Source organism: Rattus rattus, chromosome 4 (genome assembly GCF_011064425.1).
Source record: "Rattus rattus isolate New Zealand chromosome 4, Rrattus_CSIRO_v1, whole genome shotgun sequence".
Taxonomy (NCBI): domain Eukaryota; kingdom Metazoa; phylum Chordata; class Mammalia; order Rodentia; family Muridae; genus Rattus; species Rattus rattus.
This window is the reverse complement of record NC_046157.1, coordinates 153,223,110-153,245,546: the sequence shown is the minus strand read 5'-3', so window position 1 is coordinate 153,245,546 and position 22,437 is coordinate 153,223,110. Positions and strand designations below refer to the sequence as shown.

The 22,437-nt window shown below is 44.0% G+C and overlaps 1 protein-coding gene across 1 annotated transcript; it reads left to right on the top strand.

The window, feature by feature from the left end:
- The first annotated feature begins 3,294 nt into the window (after positions 1 to 3,294).
- Positions 3,295 to 19,287, top strand: Fam124b (family with sequence similarity 124 member B). Its single transcript, XM_032899592.1, has 2 exons — positions 3,295 to 4,026; positions 18,649 to 19,287. Exons 1-2 carry the CDS (start codon positions 3,295 to 3,297, stop codon positions 19,285 to 19,287), a joined length of 1,371 nt encoding a protein of 456 aa, XP_032755483.1.
- Positions 19,288 to 22,437: the final 3,150 nt, after the last annotated feature.

Genomic DNA, 22,437 nt, shown 5'->3' with positions numbered 1-22,437 from the left:
GGAGACAGCTACTGCTTTCGATTTGCCTGAGAATGAGGAATGATTGACAAATGGGGCAATGTCTAAGTGACAGTGTCTACCAGCCAAAGCCATGTCCTGGAATCTTGTGACCAAAGACCCAAGCACCACCCAGTTAGGACAGCACATCCCATTCTGTATTTGTCCCCAGGTGCCACATGCATGTCTCTTGCCTCTTAAATGGTGTGCACTCCTGGCCCATCTTCCTCTTTGTCCCACCCCTCTCATATAGTCTCTGCACAGGTGATCACGTCCAGTCCCACAGAGATCAGTGTTTATTCAGTACACTCTGGTTATCGCTCCACGCTGAGGCAGCCGTGGACACCTCTACTCTGAGTCTTTTAGACATCTTCCCAATATGTTCGTGCAATGTACCTTGTCCTCAGGCCTGGTTGTTTCTCCTCTACATTAGTTCTTATTTGGGGCTCACCCACACACCCATTGGCACCTCTGTGGGAAGACTGAGATTACGATACTCCACCATCTCACAAGCCTGCTTACCTGGGTTTCCAGACAGCATGTGTGGGTAGCATACACTGTAATCCCAGCAGTTCGGACGCTGAGTAAAGGGGACTGTGAGTGTGAGACCACCTTGGGCTACATAGTGAGAGCCTGTCTCCACATCCGTACTGCCCAAGACAACCCTTCTATGGTTCTGTTTATGTTAGAATAAAACCCAAACTGCTCCTTACAAGACCCCGGCTTCCTTCCCGCTATAGTGAGCTGCCTGCACTTCTAGTTGGCCATAGCTTTGAGACCTGCTACTTCCAACAGACTCCTTTCCCCTAAGTCCAAACCTAATCTCCCCACCTGCCTGTCTCCTCCCCTCTCACTTTTCAGTAGCATCTTTCCTCCCCAAGACCTCCCCCACTGTATATACATATACAATGACAACCCCACAGGGAAAAGGAATGCTAAACAATGGTAGCCACCTAAGAAGTTTAGCATCAGCGTTAGACAAACTTCTGTGAGTCAATGAGTTAAACTTTTTGACTCAGGCATAGGGTTTTCTAGTCAATCATTTAGAGTTCTTTCTGCTATTTTAAGAATTTCAAAAGTTCTTTCAAACACCAGGGTTTGGTCTGAAGTGACTCAGAAGAGATGGCTCTGTAAGAGGCAGGTTGTGGGAGAGGAAAGGGTCTTATACCGAGGAAAGAGAGTTATTGTTTTCAAATGTCAGCATGTGACATGAATTAAGAGGTGGTTTCTCTCTTACAGTTTGAGAGCTGTAACTTTTTTTTAACCCTCTAACAATTCCCAGAAAGGTAAAGCAAAATGAATCTGATTACTAAGTTGTATGTGGACATTTAAAATCAACTTGTCCATTAAAAGTCTTATTTCTATAATTTTCCAATATAATAGAATTCAATAGAATTAGAAAATTCGATTGATCAAAATTGTGGGTAGATCTGGATGGAGATGATTCATTTTCATGGATTGAAGTTTTGCCTTTAAATCTGGTCATTGTACTATTACTAAGTGGGCAGGTCCATCTCCTTCCACCACAGCTTCCCTGAAGTTCAAAAAATTAGGGAACAGAAATCAGAAAAGAGAAGTGGATTACTTGACAGCTTGGCCAAGTCATGGAGAGAGAGAATGTATTTCTCCTCCCCGCGCCTGCGAGGGTTTTACAGTGTAGAGAACTATGAGTGTAACCAGCAGATACTTAGACTGGGCTGGGAGACTCCTTCCTGGTCCTTTCCTGGGGTTGCCCCCACTGCTTCTTTCTTAGCTATGGAGGGGTAAAGGTGTCTCTCTTTAGAATTAGAGTACTCAGCCCATTATCAAAGCACAGGATCATAATGCTCCCACTACCGAAGGAACCCATGTATATTAAACTTAGAGGAAGCCATCCCTGTCGTTAAAAATTGGTTTTGAACTAATTAGAAATCCAAAGCAAATTCTGTAGCATTAATAGCTTCCTTTAAAACATATTCACATTTAGAAAACGATGCCTACCCAGACCCAGCAACAGCACAACTATCAGAATAGCATTTTCTTTGTTGTTTGTTACAATAGCGGTTCGATATATTGCCTAGAGTGCCTTCTACACAGCCCAATTAGCCCTGAACTCACAATGATCCCCCTGTCTCTGCCTCCTGAATCTGGGATTACAGACGTTTGCTACTATGCCCTATTAAAGAATTTAGAACAGATTAGGTGATGATGTCAATGGGGTGGTATCCTTCTATTTAGGATTCAACAGCCTGTATCCACAGGTGAGTGTATCAACAGGAAGTTGACATGGCAGCTTTTCCTCACCACAAGAGAAAAGAGATTGTGACTGGCCTTCTCAGCTTGAGAGAGGTTGCACTGGATGTGGGCCCTTCCTATCTTGGGTTCAAATCCCTCAGCCTCTTCACTGTGTAAGTTTGGGCAAGTCACTTGATTTGTTTTTGTCCTATGCCTCAGTTTCTTGTCAGCACCTGGGGAATAATTACTTTCTTCGTTGTAGGCTTGTTGGCTGATTAAATCAATTCATGTGAGGTTTTACGACAGATTACTAACAGATCCTCAGTAGGAAGACACAATTACCGCTGATATAGGAAGACGCACTTGCATGAATCCAAGGTGACTTCGTTTCTTAATTTCTTTTGAGAGCATCCAGACTCTAAATTCAGCTAGGCAAACAGTTTTCAGTGAGCCCAACACTGTGTAGACAAAATATCTCTCTTTGTGACTTAGTATAAAATGATCAGAAACAGGGTGCCGGCAAGCAGATAAGACTGGGGAGTTGTTTTAAAGACGACATTCTATTCAGGTGGCCTGGCAGGCCACTATAAACATCAGGATATTTAAGTAGGAAGTCAGAGCCCATTGTGGTCCACCAACTGGATGTCTCTTCAGTGTAACAGAGCTCAGATTGCTATCAGCACAACAGAGCCTCCTCCTGTTCCTTTCGGCCTGGTCATTTCCTCTGTTGAGTTGAATGTAAGAACCACCCACTGGGGGTGGGTTTCAGCATTATAGGTTTTTAGGTCAAACAGAAACCCAGGGGAAAGCCTGAGAAAGCCAAGCACGGAGTTACATCTTCGCAGACCAGACCGGATGACGTGGAGCGGCGGCTGTTGTGTGTAGCCGTCTCCACACTTGTGTGACACTCCTGCTGGATCACTGGAGGAAGCCAGGAGCACGTGTGATCCGGTGAAGAATTTGGTTCAGAAGTTGCTGAAGTTTTTCTAGAGGCTGAGGGCTCCGTGTGAGGCCTTGTTCTTAAAAGGCTGAACCGAGGGCGCTGCCGGGTGGCCTTCATTATAATCTTCAGGTAGGCTTGCCATGGATGAAACTCAGGAACCTCTAGCCTTGACTGTGCATCTCCTTGCCGACACTGGGAACGGCTTGCTTCTGCAGCAGGCTCTGGACCAACTCCTGGATTGCATCTGTCCAGAGGTGCGTCTCTTCCTGGTATCTGAACGGGCCAGACCAGTGAATTACCAGGAAAAGTACCACCCGCGGAGGGCCCGCTTCCCAGGGATGTCTGTTTTGCTCTTTCTTCAGGAAAGCCTGGGACAGGAACGGTTGTTTCGAGTCTTGGACTTCCTACAGCGTTCACCCTGGCAGGGTTTCCCTACCCAGCATGCACAGGGGAGGCCTTGTCCTTATCTCCCTGCCAATCAGGAATTCTACAGTCTGCACAACCAGATGCCTGTGTGGGGCATGAGGCCGGTGCATGGTGGCACTGATATCCTCAGGGTGACTCTGTACTGCAGTTTTGATAACTACGAAGATGCCATCAGACTCTATGAGATGCTCCTACAGAGAGACGCCACTGTGCAAAAGAGTGACTTCTGTTTCTTTGTCCTCTATGCCACAGAGGGCTTCAGCCTGCAGCTCTCTCTGAAGCAGCTGCCTCTGGGAATGTCAGTAGACCCAAAAGAGTCTTCTGTGCTGCAGTTCAGGGTTCAAGAGATCGGCCAGCTGGTGCCTCTTCTACCCAATCCGTGTGTTCCCATCAGCAGTACGAGATGGCAGACTCAGGACTATGATGGCAACAAGATTCTACTGCAGGTATGTTATTTCTTACATTTCTGCGGTGTACCGGGTTTGCCAGAGTTGGTAGGGTCAGATCCTTGACCTTCAGTAGGCCAATTAAAACGACAAATGGTAGAGGAAGACAAAGAAAGGAGATTTATTCAAAGTGGCTACTTTGGGAGAACAAGTAAAGATATCCAACAGCCCCCTCCCCTGGGATGAAGTTTAAGTCTAAGTAGAGGGGAAGAAGTAAGCCTGTCTAACTAAGCAGTCCTGGTCAGGGTGTAGTCCCAGACGTCATCCATCTATTTTTTTTTAGCTCCAGCCTCTATGGGACAGTCAGGCAAGTTGTCAAGGCTGGGTAAAATCTCTTTCTGAAAGTCAAATGCCTCCTACCCACACACCCTCCCGTCCCCCAGCCCCAGCCCCAGCCCCAGCCCCAGCCCCAGTCCCACCCCTACTGCCCTCTGCCCTCAGGTCCCAGCTTTACCATCTCTGAAGCATGAGATTCCTGAAGAAATTCAAGTTTCTTGGAATCCACTGTGTCATTAGTCTGAGAGCCAAAGGAAGGGCACAAGTATCATTCCTTTAAAATAGCATCATTCCTGTCAGGACAGTCCCTCAAGCACATGGGAAGGTGTGATGTTATTATGGGGTGGGCCTTAGAGCTGATTTAGTCAGAGGTTTTTCAACTTGATAGCATACTAAGAAACTAGGGAGGTTTTAACCTTGCCCATGCTAAGTAGTTAGTACCCCCGGTTCATTAGACCAGCAAGTCTGGGGAGACACAAAGCCTGGGCTCCAACCTCATAGATAGCAATGAATAGCCTAGTAAGGGCACCAGTGGAAGGGGAAGCCCTTGGTCCTGCCAAGGCTGGACCCCCAGTGAACGTGATTGTTAAGGGAAGGGTGGTAATGGGGGAGAGGATGGGGAGGGGAACACCCATATAGAAGGGGAGGGGGAGGGGTTAGAGGGATGTTAGCCTGGAAACCGGGAAAGGGAATAACATTTGAAATATAAATAAGAAATACTCAATTTAATAAAGATGGAAAAAAATAGAGCTCATTGTGAGAAGCTAATCAAATACTGCAACTAAGAGTATATATAGGCACTTATGTGACAGATAAGAAATATCTGATTTGTGTGACCTTATAGTGGAAAAACCTGAGACTCTGACGCTACTCCTTCCCCTGAATGGCCTTCACCATGCATGTCACCCATCCATACACACTTGCTCACTCAGACTTAGCAATATTGTCATTGGAGATTTTGGAGCATTTTGCCAGTATTGTAACATGTCACTGGGGAAATGTAGGTCTCCTGTTGCGGTTCTTAGTCTTGTTAATGTAAGAATTTAAGAACAAGCTCAAATGGAGACTCAAAGACACATTTCTTGGAGAGAAGGAGGAAGAGGAGGAAAAGTAAGAGGAGGAGAAGAAGGAGGGAAGGAGAAGGAGAAAGGGGGGGAAGGAGGAGGAGGAGAAGGAGGAGGAGGAGGAAGAAAGGGGAGGGGGAGGGGAGGAGGAGGAGGAATAGGAGGAGGAGGAGGAGGAAGAAGGAAGAAGGAAGAAGGAGAAGGAGAAGGAGAAGAAGAAGGAGGAGGAGGAGGAGGAGGAAGAAGGAAGAAGGAAGAAGGAGAAGGAGAAGAAGGAGGAGGAGGAAGAAGAAGGGAGGAGGAGGAGGAGGAGGAGGAGGAGGAGGAGGAGGAGCCGCCGCCACAGCAAAAGCAACAGCAGCTCAGGCCAGGCAAGCTATAAATCTCAGCAACTGCCCAGAGGAGAAAGATAGAGAAGGGGAAAAAACATGCTGTTTGAGTTAGGTCTGCATGCAGACCATGTGACACCATGTGACTGGGAGGGAGCCTTAGAAACGGAATAAAGCCCAAAGTGTTGTGGAAAGCACACTGAGAAAAGAGATAGAAAGGATAGGAAATGTTCCACTTAAGAACAGGCTGGCTTGGGAGGTACCATGGGTCCACACAGGGTGCTGATGGAGGCTCTGGCAACAGTGTCAGGAGCTCTTTCTACAGACCCAAGAAAGGGCAGGTGCAATGGTGTTGGGAATGTTAGCTTTGCGATACTCTTAGCTTCATTTTCCAACATTCTACCACTGTCCAATTTAAGCACAAATCAAGTTCAGCACCCAGAATGGCTTCTAAAGAAAATCTGAAAACCACCTGTTACAGCCATCCTATTAATGCTGAACACAGCCAAATGTTTACCAAACCATGATGGCTGCCATATACTGTCCCTTTTGGCAAATGATGTGGCAGCTAAGCTTTCACACTTAGTAGCTCTTGTGACCTTAGTGCAATGAAGGTGATACTGGCATCTTCCTGTATTAAGGTTGTTGATCAGCCTGAAAGGACTTAACACTTATAAATGCACATGGTTATATTTTAGCTACGGTTGCATATATTATGCACTGTACTATGATTTTCAAACCACCAATATTATTTAATCTTTATAACAAGTCCTGGAGTCACTATCACCCCTGTTAACAGATGAGAAGATCGAGGCACAGTTGTTTGTCCAAGAAACAGCTAGGATTTATCTATTATCTCTTAAGGGCTGTCTGACAAATGATGGCACCCAAAGGTGGGACATAGGGGATGGGCAGGGTGGTGGCAGTCTTTGGGGTTATAAATGCAAAGGAAGTAAATGGTGGTCAAAGGAAATATCTCATGGTGTCTGTCCTTAGGAAGTAATCAGAACCTATTCCCCTAATGCCTAGTATACACAATAACAATAGGTTGCAATTGTGGCTTAAGTTAATAAAACATGAATTATATGTATTCCATCACAAATAATTCCTAAATTCTCTCTTTCCTTTGAGTAAAATGCAGGGCATATTTAGTGCACAAAAGGGAAAGCTTCAGAAAGCTGGGAAAGGACCCCCAAAACCTGTTGTCAGATATATTACTGGGGAATCCAGGTTCCTTTTGTGGATTCTTTGTCTTAACAGAGAAAAGAATTTAAAAACTGACCCAGTGTGAGAGATGTCTCTGCTGGTAAAAGTGGTTGTGTCAAGCCTGAGGACCTGAGTTCAAACTCTAGGACTCACATTGTGGAAGGTGAGAAGCATCTCCCACACAGTTGCCCTCTGACCTCCACACACACATTTTGGTCTCCAAGCAACTGCCTAGTTTATTACTTCATGCTTAGAACAGACAGAGAGACATTCTTTCTTTCAGATGCTTCACGTACAACTCCCCAATTTCCAGGACATCTGAACTTTCACGTTTGGTTCTTGTGAATCTCCAGAACTTAAAATAAGTGTCTCTGGCATTCAGCAGGGAACATGTCCTTATTTGCTCCTACTCTGAAATGATGTTTAACTGGGAGACTCTACTATATAATTAGCTACTTTGGAAGTTGAATCAAATTTGGGGAGTATGGTGAAAGGAAATCCAGTAAGGAATATGGAAATAACTCTGTTGTCTCAGGATGATTCAGGAGTCTTAACACCAGTTAGGTAGAGACCCAGCTCACATCCCTCATTCTTGTGGCCTCTCTTGGATTTGTGCACATTGTCACTACTCCAGAACACTGGGTTTCCGCCACTCCTTGATTGTTTTGTATCTATGACACTACACTTTTTTGCAAACAAAATGAGGAATTGTTTTCTAGAAAATTCTACCGTCATTTCTAGTCTTAAAAATATTTGAATAAAGAGTATAAAAGGCTAGACTATGCTATGCTGTAGAAGTTGGCATGTTATAGCTCCATTGTTTCTCTTAGAATGAAGTAAAAATTTTTAGGATGTAAACTTTCTTGGGATCAATGTTAGGACAATAGGGATGGATGATGAATGCTCTGGCTTTTGTAACTAAGTGGTCTGGCCCTTACATAGCCTACCAAATTCTCCGATTTTTTACCTTGCCCCTGGCTCTATAATCAGTTTAAAATGGCCCAATAGAGTTCTGGACTAGATTCCAGTTGGACCAATGTAGACTAGATTCTGTCCTCTGAATTGATGGTTATACTCAGAGAGTGGAATTTCATGAATGGAGTTAGTCCTGAGGCAAAGATCTGACCTTTGCCTTAGATGCTGTGTGAAGTCACACTGATGTACGGAATTGTCATAAAGGGGTGACAATGAAGATCAGTGTGGAAGAGGCAAGTGCTGAATGCTTAAGATAACGGCAATTACTGGGAGAATCATAATCACAAATTAACCACTCCACAGATAACCCTGCCATAGGGCAAAGGGCCTGAGTGTCTCCAGTGCTAAATCCAGGGGACCATGGAGACATTTTCTTAAGGAGAAGTGTTAAGGAGTCCTGCATGGGGTTAGCTGACACAGAAGGGAGCCAGATACTAAAGGGAGGAAATGTGTGTTCAATGGAAAAGACAGAGTATAGTACAATACTCCTTTGCAGGACACATAGCACATTGCCTGAGGCTGCATGTAGGTTCAGTAAAAGGAAAGATCTCATGGCATATGGATGGACAGATGGACAGAGGCCAGGTCATCAGAAATATGATCCATGATTGGGTATTAGCATCAAGAAGGGAGTCATCATTTCTAGTTCACTTCTATGAGGGTAGTATTCAAACTACTGCTTAGTATGTGGGAAGCAGATGCCTTCTTTTATGAGTGAATACCTGAGAAATAGTTTCTATTCTAACTTTAGTTCATAGGCTGATGGAGCCTAGGAACAGCACAGACATGTATGATTTGTAATATGAGAATCAAATGTAAGAACATACACGCAAGTGCTTTGTAATGTAGAAACTTCTAGAAGCTTGCTGCCTGAGTGTGTCAAAAGGCCATTAGCTCTCTTGCTAAGTGATATCATCCATAAATATCATCCATAAAACTTCTTGTCATCATCCCAACCCAAGACTCTATCCCCACTAAGGTGAGTTCATTATTCCTTTTCCTTACCAGTGCTGGGCAAATGGTGCTCTGCTCTGTCTTCATGAATTCACTCCTTTAAGGCATTTCATATAAGTGGAAGTATGCAATATTATTTATCCAGAAATAAGCAATTTATTTGCAGACTTTCTTTCTTCAAAATTGCATCTCTAACCCATATTCACAGACTTTATTACCCCCTCTTCTTTGTATTTATTCTTGGGTTTCCATTCTCCATCCCTACACCCGACTCACCCCAGCGACACATTTTCTCATATCTGCACTCACTGGGTACCTGGGTTATGCTGTGCTCAGCAGGTGTGGCTCAGGTATTGGCTACTATGAAGTAGCAGCTTAGCTTTGGTGGTTGGTCAGTGGATTAAGGAGGTTTTAAAACACAGTTAATTGGAAACGACTTTTCACTCTTCAGTAAGTCTGGTGCTCCTTGAGAGTTTCTTCATGTCTATCTCGTTTGACTCTACACTCCCATTTTCCCCATCTTGGAGAGATTCTCTCCATTGTGAAAGCCACCTGTCAGTGAGACACGGTGTTGTTTACCTTCACAAGTACAAGCCTGCCCCTCAATGGTCGAGTTTTCTCTGATGCATTTTCTCATGTTTTTCAGGTTGAAACTTGCAAATGTGTCAGGCATGTTCTCCCTGTTCATCACAGCTGCTGATGTTTTCTGAACTTGGGAAAACCTTGTTTTAAATTTGTGCTCAATTTCTTAGAAAGATGAGCTCCCAGTGATCATATTTCCAATAAATGCATTTCCATTTGTCTTTTTAGCAAGAGAAGATTTATTTCCTCCCTCCAGGGATTTGTCCCCATCACTCAGAATTATGTTTCTTTTGGAAATTACTTGTTTCAACCAACCACATTGCATTTCTAGATTGACAAGAATTTTCTTCCATATGATCTAAAGATCGAAGGCCTCTCTCTCTCTCTGTCTGTCTGTCTCTGTTTCTCTGTCTCTGTCTCTCTGTCTCTCTGTCTCTCTGTCTCTCTGTCTGTCTGTCTCTCTCTCTCTCTCTCTCTCTCTCTCTCTCTCTCTCTCTCTCTCTTCCCCCTCTAGCTTAGAAAGATTGCAGAAATATCCATCTGTATGGAAGAAAAGAAAAATATATTCACTTCAAGTTTTCTTTTCTGTATTTAGGAATTTAGGGGTTTGAACATACTCAGCTTGTGTAACCACTAAGTAACATGCCCCAGGCTTGAATTTTTTTTAATATAGCATCATGGGGTAACTAAATGGTTGCTTCTAAACAAGTTAATTTCCATTCAGTTCTCTGTGCAACAAAATCCATTGTATTTTGTTAAGTGCTGAGGTTTACCTGTTTAACAAGTTCTGGTTGTACAAGAACTTAATATGCTGGAGGCGAAGTGCTAAGTTCTAGAGACACAATGTATGGTGAAGATATTTATGAGACCTTGGCAGAGTCCAGGGGTAGATGCAGAGAAGGCAGACATACAACACACACACAACAGACTGGCAAGTACCAAGGTCTGTAAAAGCAAAGCTCAGTATTTGTGACGGTGACACATGACGTATGTGACATTCTCATATACCAGGTGCTGCTATCCTTTCAGCTTCATGACAATCCTGGGATGTCACTATCTTCTCTCACAGGTGAGCAATCCGAGGCCGAGACACATCAAGTGATTTGTCTAAAGTCCCACAGCTGATCAGTGGCAAAGTCGGCATGTAAGGCTGCCTGATGCAAATACAGTGACATCGAGAAGACCTTCATGAAGAGTCGATGTCTCTACTTGGAGGTGACAGAGATTAGAGTTTCCAGGAAAAGGGCTCTAAGGAAGCCCTGCTAGACAGCATGGATGATAGATGAACGAAAGCAATGGGAAAGGGGCAAGTTGTGCTTGAGGGGACAGAAGAGTTCAAAGGGAGAAAGGGATGAAGCCTCAGCGATAGTGACTTCTTACTGCAGATGATGAAGGGCACTGCACGCTAATCAGGGACTCTGCTGTATCTTGAGAGGAGCAGGAAGACATTATAGGATGGTTAAAGCACCCCAAGGAGCAGAGCTGGACTGGTGGGGGTGAAAGGGAAATGGGGGAAATTCAGACGATGCACACTAAGCTTTAAGGCTGGTGGCAGTGGATGGGGAGGGGACTGTCAGGAGGCAGAGTCAATAGTGACTGCCATACCCACAGCGTGTAAAAGAGGCAGGGGAAGCTCTTGCTTGGGTAGCAACAGTGGTCATCAGGGCAACAGAGCAGAAGAACAGAGTTGCTGTGAAGGGTAAGACGGATTCAGCGGTATAGATATGTTGAATTAAATATTTAATTAATAAATCCCGGAGTCAGTTGACTGTTACCTGCGCCAATGGTTTATGTTTGCAAATGGAAGACACACGCACAGCCTTTTTATTTGGATGTACCTTAAATAGCACAATAGCTGGGCCACTGCCTATCTCCGTGTGGTTAATTTACTTCCCGCCAATAATCCGAGTTATTAGGGACTTCTATATTTTACCGTGGCTGCCCTGGGCCCAGTTGGGCAGCCCTCTGGACTGCACTCTCCCAGGCTCCTTTGCATGCTGGCTATGTCTCCTGCCCTCCACCTTTCTCAGGCATGGCTTCTCTCCTCTCCTTCATGTTGTCCCTGCATGGCAGATCTCTCCTCCTTCCTCCTCTCCTCTCGTCCCAAGTCTGGGAAGTTCTAAACCCCACCTCTGTCTGTCCTTACCAGCTGTTGGCTGTTGGCATTTTTATTTACCAATCAGAACCAACTGGGGGCAGGTTCTCAGAAGCTACATAAGCAGTTTTGGGGACCCAAATTCACATTAGAATCCAAACAGCATTAGGCCAAAAACCACTACACAGATGATTTTGAGACTGGATTTGAGTGGTTGGTATCAGGAAGGGAGTTGGCTAGGTAGATATGAAGCTTAAGACACAGATTAGCATGATAGCTATGCTTTTGTGAGCCTCATTAGTTTGATGACTTAAGTCATAGATATCTGACCAAGGTATATAGGTGTATAGACCAGTATTTCTCAACCTGTGTGTCACAACCCTTTTAGCAAACTTCTATCTCCAAAAAATATTTACATTATGATTTGTAACCATGGAAAAATCACAAGTATAAAGTAGAAATGAGGATGTCTTTATGGTTGGGGGGGGCACCATGTCATGAGGAACTGTAGTAAAGGGCTGCAGCACTGGGAAGGTTGAGAACCACTGCTCTAGAATAAGAAGGCTCAGAGGAGCCCGAGAGATGGCTCAGTTGTTAAGAGCACTGGTTGCTCTTTCAGAGGCCACAGATTCAATTGCCAGCACCCACATGGCAGCTCACAACCATCTGTAACTCCAGTTCTGGAGTATCTGGTCTCTCATCTCCACAGGCAAGAGGCCTACAAATGTTTCACAGACATACACGTCTGCAAGTCACACATACATATGAAATACAAATTCTTTTAAAAAGAGGGCTCTGGTCATCCGTGGACCACGGTGATATTACATGAATCATCTGAGACAGAGCCATCTCTGTGCGAGTTGAAAAAGGCAGAGAGGGAAAGAGAGAAATGCAAAGGAGTATGTTGGTCTAGAAACTTGAAGAGAACACTGTAGGGATACAGAGGAAAGTCCTTCTAGGAGTGAACAACAAAGCTGATTCCAGATGCCCATGGTAACAGGCAGTGTGGCATGGTGGGAATAGGCAGAGGTCGTAAGAGGGGGTCGATAGAAGAAGTACAGGTACACACGAATTTTAGAAACAAATGTTTGAAGAGCAGTAGAGAACAAGCTAGAGGGAGAGAGAGAAGATGGGAGAGAGAGAAGACACAAGAAACCCTATTGCTATCCCAAAGGAGTGAGGAGCAGGAGAGAGAGGGGAAAGGAGAAGGAGTGAAGAGAAAAAATGGTTGAAGACTGGGGTGTCTATCAGTTGATAGGGACGGGGAAGACAGAGGATAATGGAGTTCACAGCCCAGAGAAGGGCTGGTCACTTCCCCATGGGCAGGATGTATGGAGTCATAGTAAGTTTGATGTCAGAAAGTTGCAAGCTGTAATTAAGGATGGTGTTTGTTTCTCTGTCACAAAGACAGTGAGTCCTTTGGAGGAGACAGCAGTGGACAGTTAAGGGAGGTTGTGTCGCTAAAGCTTCCAGGATAGTTTAGTGGGTACAAACCAGAGAGGTGACCAAGGAAACAGGAGGATGGGAGTGCAGCCTGTCTAAAGCTGGAAGCCACAGTCCCTCAGCACCAGGGTTCATAGCCATGTGCTTTTCTATATTCCTTGAGCCCATGTTAAGAAACGTGGATGTGTGACTTCAATCTAGGTCTGGAAGTATTTGGTGGAAGAATGGCAGAATGGAAGTGATGTGGGAGACCAGCGTGGCAGGGAAACCGGTGAAGCAATAAGTCTTTGGCCTTAAATTGGCTGCAGGAAGAGAGAAGACTAAGAGGCAGAAATCTGGAGATGGTGTTGGTGTCAAAAATGTGGTGTTTTAAAGACAGAGCATTTTATAGGAGAGGAAATCCACTGGAGCGGCCAAGGAGCCAGGCAAGCAGAACCGAGTGGAGGGCATATTGGGCTGTTCGGAAGGACCCAATGAATCTGGAGGTCCGGGAGATTGCTGGCATAGACATAGCTGGGCTTCAAGATGAATCTCATTTGAATTTGAAATTAATCTATGTGGCAAGGGGAAGTAGAATTCTCTTTTTTAATTTTCTAAGCTTTATTTACTTATTATTCATTTATCATATTAGATTCATAGACAGAGAAAGGAAGAGGGAGGGAGGGAGAGTGGGTGTGCTCACACACATGCACATATGCCATTATTATGGATATGTGGAGATCAGGGAATAATTTCAGGGAATCATTTTCTTCCTTCCTGGATTCTGGGTATCAAATTCAGAAGCATCTAACTTACCAGGAATTGCCTTTACCCACCGAGTCACCTCACTGGCTTTTGTTCTTTGTCTCTCTATTCCGTATACATTTTCTACGTGCATATTCATTACACGTAGTGATGAGTTTCATAAAGACACAGTCATACAAGTATTATATGTACTTTGATCATACCCATCCTCTCCTATTTCCATATGCTTGCCATTCCCACTAGTTCCCATTAATACCCCCATACAATCTCACTTGTATTTTCATGTCATGTTTACTTATACAATGTGCTGGTTCATTTTCACTGTCGGCATAACCTACAACTACCTAGGAGGAGAGTCTTGATGAGGCCTTATCTACATCACAATAACCTGTGGATGTATCTGTGGCATTGTCTTGATTGTTCATTGATATAGGAAGACCTAGTCCATTGTGGGTGGTACCATTCCCTAGGCATGGGGTCGGAGACGAAAGAGAAGAAAGCTAGCCGAGAACTTAGCAAATAGTTAATAAGATAGGGTTGAGGGCATTCATTTCATTGTGCACGTGACTTTGGATGTGATGTGATTAGCTACTCAAATTCCTGACTTGACTTCCCTGAATGATGAGTCGTCACTTGGAATTTTAAGTTAGATAAATCCTTTCTTCCATAAACTGCTTTCTGTCAAGGTATTTGATCACAGCAACAGAAATGATACTATAACATGATATCAAATCTATATTATAATGTATGATATTATAATATATAATATAATATAATATATCATCTAATGCATATTTCATAGATACCTACTATCTAAGGTGAATATATAACACAATAAAAATATCTGATATATACATAAATGTAAAAAGAATTCACAAATGAAAGAGTGCATGATATATATCTTTGAGTTTGACTTATTGTGTTTGATATGATAATCTCCAATTATACATACACAGATATATATATTAATGTAGGGATCCACAAAGAGTGAATGCATGATATATATATATATCTTTGAATCTGACTTATTTTGCTTGACATGATAATCCCCAATTGTGTTCATTCTCTGCAAACGGCTGATGAGAACTCCATTGCGAGCATGTGTGTCACATTTTCTGTATCCATTCATCTAATAGGCACAGGTCGATCCTGTAAATTGGCTGTTGTGAGCTGGTGGTGATAGCCCACACCTTTAATTCTAGCCCTTGGGAGGCAGAGGCAGGCAGAACTCTGAGTTCAAAGCCAGCCTGGTCTATAGAATGAGTCCCAGGACAGCCGGGCCTACACAGAGAAACCCTGTTTCAAAAAACAAAAATAAAAAGACAACAAACAAACAAAAACAACAACAGAATGGCTGTCGTGTAAATGCTGCAACAGACACAGACTTCCAAGTATGCGTCTGTGACACACTCTGGGATGTGTATCAGAAGAATCCTAAGCTAACACACAAGCCACTTCTCTTTCTCATGGCAGTTGCTAGAAAGTGAAATGGGGCTGCAGAGTCGAAAGTCAGTATTTGTTTCTCCAGACTGGGTATTCCCACATTATTCCCCAGTGATTTCTGAGCAGGAATAAAACCATGCCAATTCCTAGAAGAAAAGGATGTCGTTTAGGTCAAATATGCAGTTATAATATAATGTTCAAAGATCCTGCAAGAGGAAGAGATGGGAGGAGGGCTCTTTGCAGGCTCCGGGGAATTCTCCAGTGGATTTGCCTTAAATTTTTGAAAGGAGAAGCAGAATAGTTTTCTTTAAAGAGTGGGAATTTGGATTATTTTAAGATTGTGGTAAGGTAGGAGACCTTACATTTTATTTTACACACTTCTATAATTACATCATTTCTATATTTTATACATTTTATAGAATTAATTTTACTACTTTTATTCAGGTTGAGTACTCCTAATATTAAATTCTGAAGGAAACACTCCCCAGTCTGAAAATTTTGACCTTCAGTGTGATGTCATGTATGACAAGACAGTTAGATCAACAATGTGTAAAATTACTTTATGGCCATGTTGTACAAGATACAAGTAAAACACAAATAAGTTTTGCCTTCAGATTTTGGACCCATCCTTAAGATATCATGTGCACTCAAAAAGCCTAAAAAATGAAAAAAAAATCAAGAATAGAAACATTTCTGGTCCCAGCATTTTGAATAAGAGATATCCAATCTGTAATAAGATATTTTTCTAGAAAACAAGTCGATGGAGGAGAAAGACAGAAAGGGAGGGGCAGGAGAAGGGAGAGAAGAGGAACAGAGAGGAGAGAGGGAGAACGGAATGAAGAGAGAGCTTCAGCGATGCAGTGACCAGCAGGTGTGGTGGGGGGTCAGTTGTCCACACCCAACTCCCCAGACACAGTTCTTCTGTGGAAGTGGCTTCCAGATTTGCTTATGTGTTTGAAGACACACTAGGGACATGTGAACATTTTAAGTACTCATGTTACATCCTTATCCGGATGCACCTGAATTTCAGAGCTGAGGTGTTAAAGTTTTTTAAATGATCCCCAGGTGATTGGAGTGTGGAGCGATGTTTGGGGACAGAAGGGTCTCTCATGGGTTTATCAAAGGGCACACATTAAGGTGCAGCCAACATCCATCCATAAGGCTCCTCCGTGCTGGCAGTGACTGATACAGGCAAGAGAAACGGGCTCAGGTGAACTCTATCTTGGAATCTCATTGGTGGGTTGGGGTTGGGCATCTAGATGTGTACAGGTCTTTAGTAAGTTGGCTTGGCCAATGGGTGGCATATAAAGATTCCAGAGTTGTGGGTTTTAATCTATAATTTAAAAAAGCCGATAGACTTGGAAGTGGGAGTTAGAACTGAGGAAGGTCCAGCAGTCAACCCTGTGTTATAGCCTCTAAGCTTCTTCAGTAAGATGCTCCACATTTTGGGCTTCCAGGTAAAGAATTTTAGAATGAAGACTTTGTCAGAGGGAGGGAGGGAGAGAGAGAGAAACAGAGACAGACAGAGAGACAGAGAGACACAGAGAGAGAGAGAGACAGAGAGAGAATGAATGAGAATCATCGATTCATTGATCTAGAGACAGGAAAGATTGGACAATTACAGGCCAGGAACTAAGAATAGGTTTCCATTTTTAAATGATTGGAAAAGAAATATGAAACATGAAAATGACACAGAATTCACATTCCACAAATAGAAATGCATTGAAACACAGCCACACCGTTTATTTGTGGCTCTTCTCTGGCAGCTCTGCTCAGCCAAGTATCTGGGCCGCTATCTCCACGTCGAGACAGTCACTACATGACCCTGTCACGGGACGTATTTGAAACTTCTAAAAGGAGAAAAGATGTCCCTGTTATTTTAGGGGATTGATTTTGCAGTTTCTCTATTTCTATCACAGAGAAAATTTAGAAGAGAGTATGTATGCCTGTCGTTTGCAAAAAAAGAAAAGAAAGAAAAAAAGAAAAGAAAGAACTACTTTGTGTGTGTATTCAATGACGGACTCATTGTAGACCTGCTTTTCTGTCCCCCCCTTTCTCCGCCACCGACTTCTGCCCTCTTGTTTTGGGAGACAAAAGTCCAGTTCTCTCTTTTCCTCTTCAAAGACTATTTTTAGGGTGGTGGTAGTTCACATCGAAGTCAGCACATGAAGCACAGAGAGTTCACCCTGAACCTCACGGACGCATGAATTTCTCTGCTACCAACCTCTTTGAAAGCTCTTTAGGTGGGGAGGGGGGGCTCATGTGCCACGCCCCTAGCTGTGCTGGAATTTTGACTGGCATGATTTGTGCAGGTAACCATAGTTGGTGTGAGTTTTTGAGTGCAAGACTCATGCCGTGTTCCTAATACAGCATTTCTCAACACTCTCCCATTGAACTAGGGGGTATATTTCACCTAGAATTGGTATTGTAGCATACAGGGTCGAACACTGGAGAAGACCACTGATGTCTTTTCTCCCCCCACTGGTCTGTGTGGCACTTTTCAGCACTATCCAGCAGGCAGCAGGTTTCCTAGTCAGTTGGTTTCTCTATGTTCAACAGACTGTATCGCTATTAGCAATAGGGTCTTACTGTCTAGTTCTGATGGGCAAGCAAGAGCAATGGCAATAACCCGTGTTATTGTAGGTGTCTGTGAGGACTCTTTGAACAATAACTTATAGAGAGGTACTACTAGATATCAAATCCTATGGTGAAAATTGTCACTTCCAGAAATCCTTTTGGGAGAGTGCTGTGATAGAGTTGGGATGCGAACCTCCCAGCAATACAAGGACGGAAGGTGTTTCGATGAACTCCATCCTGTGGAAGGGGAGGGCAGCTTCCTGTGGAACAGGGGTCTTGCTGACTTACCAGCATGATTGGAACCAGAATGTGATTTGTGTGATTTAAAATGCTAAGGCATACATGCGAGTAGCCTTTGTTTTTTTTCCTGTTTTCTCAGACAATGTAAGCTCTGTCATGTATAAATGGCACCTCAAGAAAGTAAGGAATATTTGTTTTAAAAGGTACTCGCCTATTAGCCTGTCCCGGGTGCCCAAGTGTCTTAGGCACATCTAAGAGGGATATCTTTATTAGCATAACCTAGTAGCAGTACCACAGTGTCGAGAGGCTGAGTTACCGTTCTCGTCCTTATTTTCACTGTGGCCACAGGCTTTGATTATTGACTGTTGTAAAACATCGCTTAACTTATCTGGTGATGTCATTGCACAACACCTGCGAACTTCTGCGAGCGTTCAAGCAACTAGATCTACCAGAAGTGCCTAGTGGTCATTTCATTCCTAAAGTCTTAGCATTGTCAAAAACTTAGTAAGAATGAGAGTGAGCTGTTTGGAGCCAGGGCTGATCTTTAGAATAAGACTGATGCCTCACCTCAGCTCAAATGGCTCGACAGAAAAGTCTGCTGTGGTGTGGCACAGCAGAGGGTGGACAAAACACATGGTGCTTCTGGAAGTGAGTCAGTGAAAAACCATATTCCATTGCTCCTTCCTTTCCACAGGTCCAGCCGAAGCCAGGACTTGGCATTAAAAATGGTGAGCATTCCTTCCTGAATGGCTGCTTGAGAGGTGACGCACATCCGCAGGACTCCAGGTTGAGCTCCATCTCCACACAGAGAACCTTGGAGCCAAGGAGCCGGAGGAGGAGCAGGAGCCGGAGGTTCAAAGTGCAGTCACTGGAGCTTCCACAGCCCAGTGGGACATGGGAAAACTCTAGGGATCCTTTGTGGAGAAGGTCTGGCTGGTCCACCCTGGCTGACAGCTCCTCTTCAGGCATGCAGCAGCGCCGACTGTCTATCCCTGTTGAACCCGAGATGGGAATGAATACTCTTACAGAGAGAGGCTTTGAGAAGCTCGAGGCGGAGACAAACGTCGACACTGGCTTCACCATCATCAATTCCGAGCCCAGGCGATCTTTTCTCAGCAGATTTCCCAGGGGTTTTCGGAGTAGCCAGCCGCCTCGCTGTTTGTCAGGCTCTTCCTTAGAGGTAACTACTTTCCCAAACCAAGGAGTCTTGAAGGATAGACCCCGCCCTCTGTCACTTCCTGGTCAAAGGGACTTTGGTGCGAAGAAGGCCATCTCAAAATGTCCCCATCATCTGCCAGTCCAGGGTGAAGAGAAAGAAGAATTCTTCATATAGAATAAAACAAATGCGTTTTCTAAGACACGAGAGAATGTTACAGAAAACAAGCATTGTGTCAGTTGCCTTTCGAGTTGAAATGAGAAGTAGCCTACAAAAGCAAGGGAAGGTTTGAGCGTCCAGTGCACTCATGGAAGTCACAGAAGCAAGAGTGTGAAGCATCTGGTTAGGTCATTTCTACAGCCAGGTAGAAGAGGGGGTGGATGCTTTCGACCCGGGAGCCTTTTTCTTTTTTTTTACCCGGGAGACTCCAGTCCACCGGAAGGCATTGCCCATTTTTAGGGTGGGTGTTCCTTCCTCAGTCAGATCGTTCCGGAAACACCCTTCTAGATACACCCAGAGGTGGGTTTCCAAGGAGAGTCTGAATCCAGTTAAGTTGATAGTTGTCTTAGTCATGGTTTCTATTCCTGCACAAACATCATGACCAAGAAGCAAGTTGGGGAGGGAAGGGTTTACTCACCTTACACTTCCACATTGCTGTTCATCACCAAAGAAGTCAGGACTGGCACTCAAGCAGGTCAGGGAAGTAGGAGCTGATGCAGAGGCCATGAAGGGATGTTTCTTACTGGCTTGCTTCCCCTGGCTTGCTCAGCTTGCTTTCTTATAGAACCCAAGATCACCAGCCCAGGGACGGCACCACTCACAAGGGGCTGGGTCCTCCCTTTTTATCACTAATTGAGAAAATGCCTTACAGCTGGGTCTCATGGAGGCCCTTCCTCAAGGGAGGCTCCCTTCTCTGTGATAACTCCAGCTTCTGTCAGGTTGACACACAAAACCAGCCAGTACCATAGTGAAGATCAGATCTACAAACTTTTAGTTTCTTGCTCATTTGAGAGAGATCCAGGCTCTCAATGCACCAGCTCATATTGCTTTCACTTCTGGTGTTGGAAGTCCAGGGGGAGCTAACAGTGTGCTGGTCAGCTGGAAGGGAGAGGAAGACAGCCCAGGGGCTGAGCTATCAATGGCACAGCCCAGCTACACGTGTTGGTTCAGCACCTAGCAGGGCATTGGCACTGAGTGGGAATGAATCAGATGTGCTATACAAATCCGATTACTGTGTGTGATATGGTTTTAATTTTTACTTGCGGTTGCATAGCTTATCCCCCCTGGACTGTATGAACTATTTATTCTTTAGTGCTGTTTAATTTTTATGTGACCTCCTTTGGTAAGTAGGCCCTGTTTACTATACACCCTCTTGTGGTTTTTGCCTTTAAAGTCTTTTGCATCTGAAACGAGTGAAGAATGCAAAAATGTTTTAAAATTATAAATACCATCCCCCTCCCTGTTTAATTAGTAACAGTACTGGAAGCCAAGCTAGGTTCAAAATGGGCACTAGACTCAAAAATGTTCCCACTCTTCTGTCTCTCATCTGTTCATGTCCTACTTGGAAGAGGTCAGCAGTTCTTGTTTTTTAAAAAAAAAAAAACAGCAAAAGAAAAAACCAAGGAAGACAGGGAGGACTAGGAAATTCCCTATCTCCACTGAGCATGCGGAAAGGTTGTGCTCACTGAGTCGCTAGAACAGGACTTGTGTTCTAGCTGTATGTTGGGGGTTCCTGGGGCTTAATAAACATTTTTTGTAGGAAGTATGTATTCATGAATACAATACTTAAACATTTGGCCATCGAATTCAAAAAGTATTCATGGCTTTGCAACTGTGATTCTCCACTGCACCAACTCTTAAAACGGTGTTTGAGGTTCAAACTCAGTCCGAGTCCAGGCCCACATTTACCACGGAAAGATGCACTAACCTGTCTTTGCACTTAACAGCAAAAGCAAGCTAAGGTCGGGAGGGATTATTTCGGCTGGCAGTTCCAGGTTAGAGACTGTCATGATAGGAAACTCCTGACTGCGGCGGCGTCAGGTCCCTGGGCACTTTTCATCTGAGGTCAGGAAACAGCACAGGTGGGCTGCTTAACTGGCTTTCTGAGTGAGATCTAGGCTCCCTGTCAGCCATTTTTATGCTCACCCACCCATCTCAATTAATCTACAAGATACCCCCTCACAGGCAGGCCTGGAGGCTTTCCAAGGAATTCTAACCCTTTCAAGCTGACAACATTAACTGTCCCCTGTAAGTGGGGACTGTGAATATTATCAATTGAGATTTTCAGTTTTAACCACAATCACCAGAGACAAATTCTCTGTTGCCCAAATGCTAGAGTTTGGGGATTTAAAGGATTAAAAACAAATGAAGTCTGTTGAGATGGCCCAGTGGCTAACAGCGTGTTGCTCTTCCAGGGAACTCATGTTTGGTTTCCAGCCCCCACACCGGGGAGCCTACAACTGACTGTAACTCTGTCTCCGTGGAATCTGATTCCTTCCTCTTGTTTCCAGACGCAAACATGCATGTGGTGTATATCCAAACAGACTCACATACACATAAAATAAAAAGTAGATATTTTTAAAGATGTTTGACTCCGTGACTGTTCTCTGGGATGGGTGTTATATAAGAATATGCATGCTTGTTTAGATACAATGTTTTCCTTTCTTCCCTCCCCTTCCTTTCTTCTTTCCCTTCCCCTTCCTTCCTTCCTTCCTTCCTACCTTCCTTCCTTCCTTCCTTCCTTCCTTCCTTCCTTCCTTCTTTCCTTCCTTCCTGTTAGGGACAGAACTGAAGTCCTCAAGGATGCTTATGAGGCAAGCAATTTTTCGGGTGTTCCACTCCCAGCCCTCAGCAAGGTCTGTCAAGGCTTGAACACTTACATACAACCGGAGAGAGAGCCTAGCTGAGGCACTGATGGGCCTTGTGGAAACCTGCCGCCTGGGGCTGCGTGTTCTGCCGAGAACACTCAGAGAGACGAGAATTATAGATGGATGATGACAGGAATGCTAAATCGATTTTTTTTCCTGTCCATTAAACATCACACATTCTCATTGTATTTTTCTCTCTACCTCACAGATTAAACTTTGATCTTAGAAAATCGAATGAGGGACGGAATGCTCATATGCCTTTTTATAACAAAGTTTTTTTTTTTTTAAACTAATTTCAGTTGTACAATTGAGTTGCCTATAAAAAGCACAGCAGGGAGAAGTTTTAAATTTTCCTTGAACTTTTTTAATGTTATCTCAATTTCTTTATCATAAAACATGGGTGAGGATATGAGTCTTCGGGAATCATAAAGAATATTGAGAAGTTCAGATATGTGCTCTG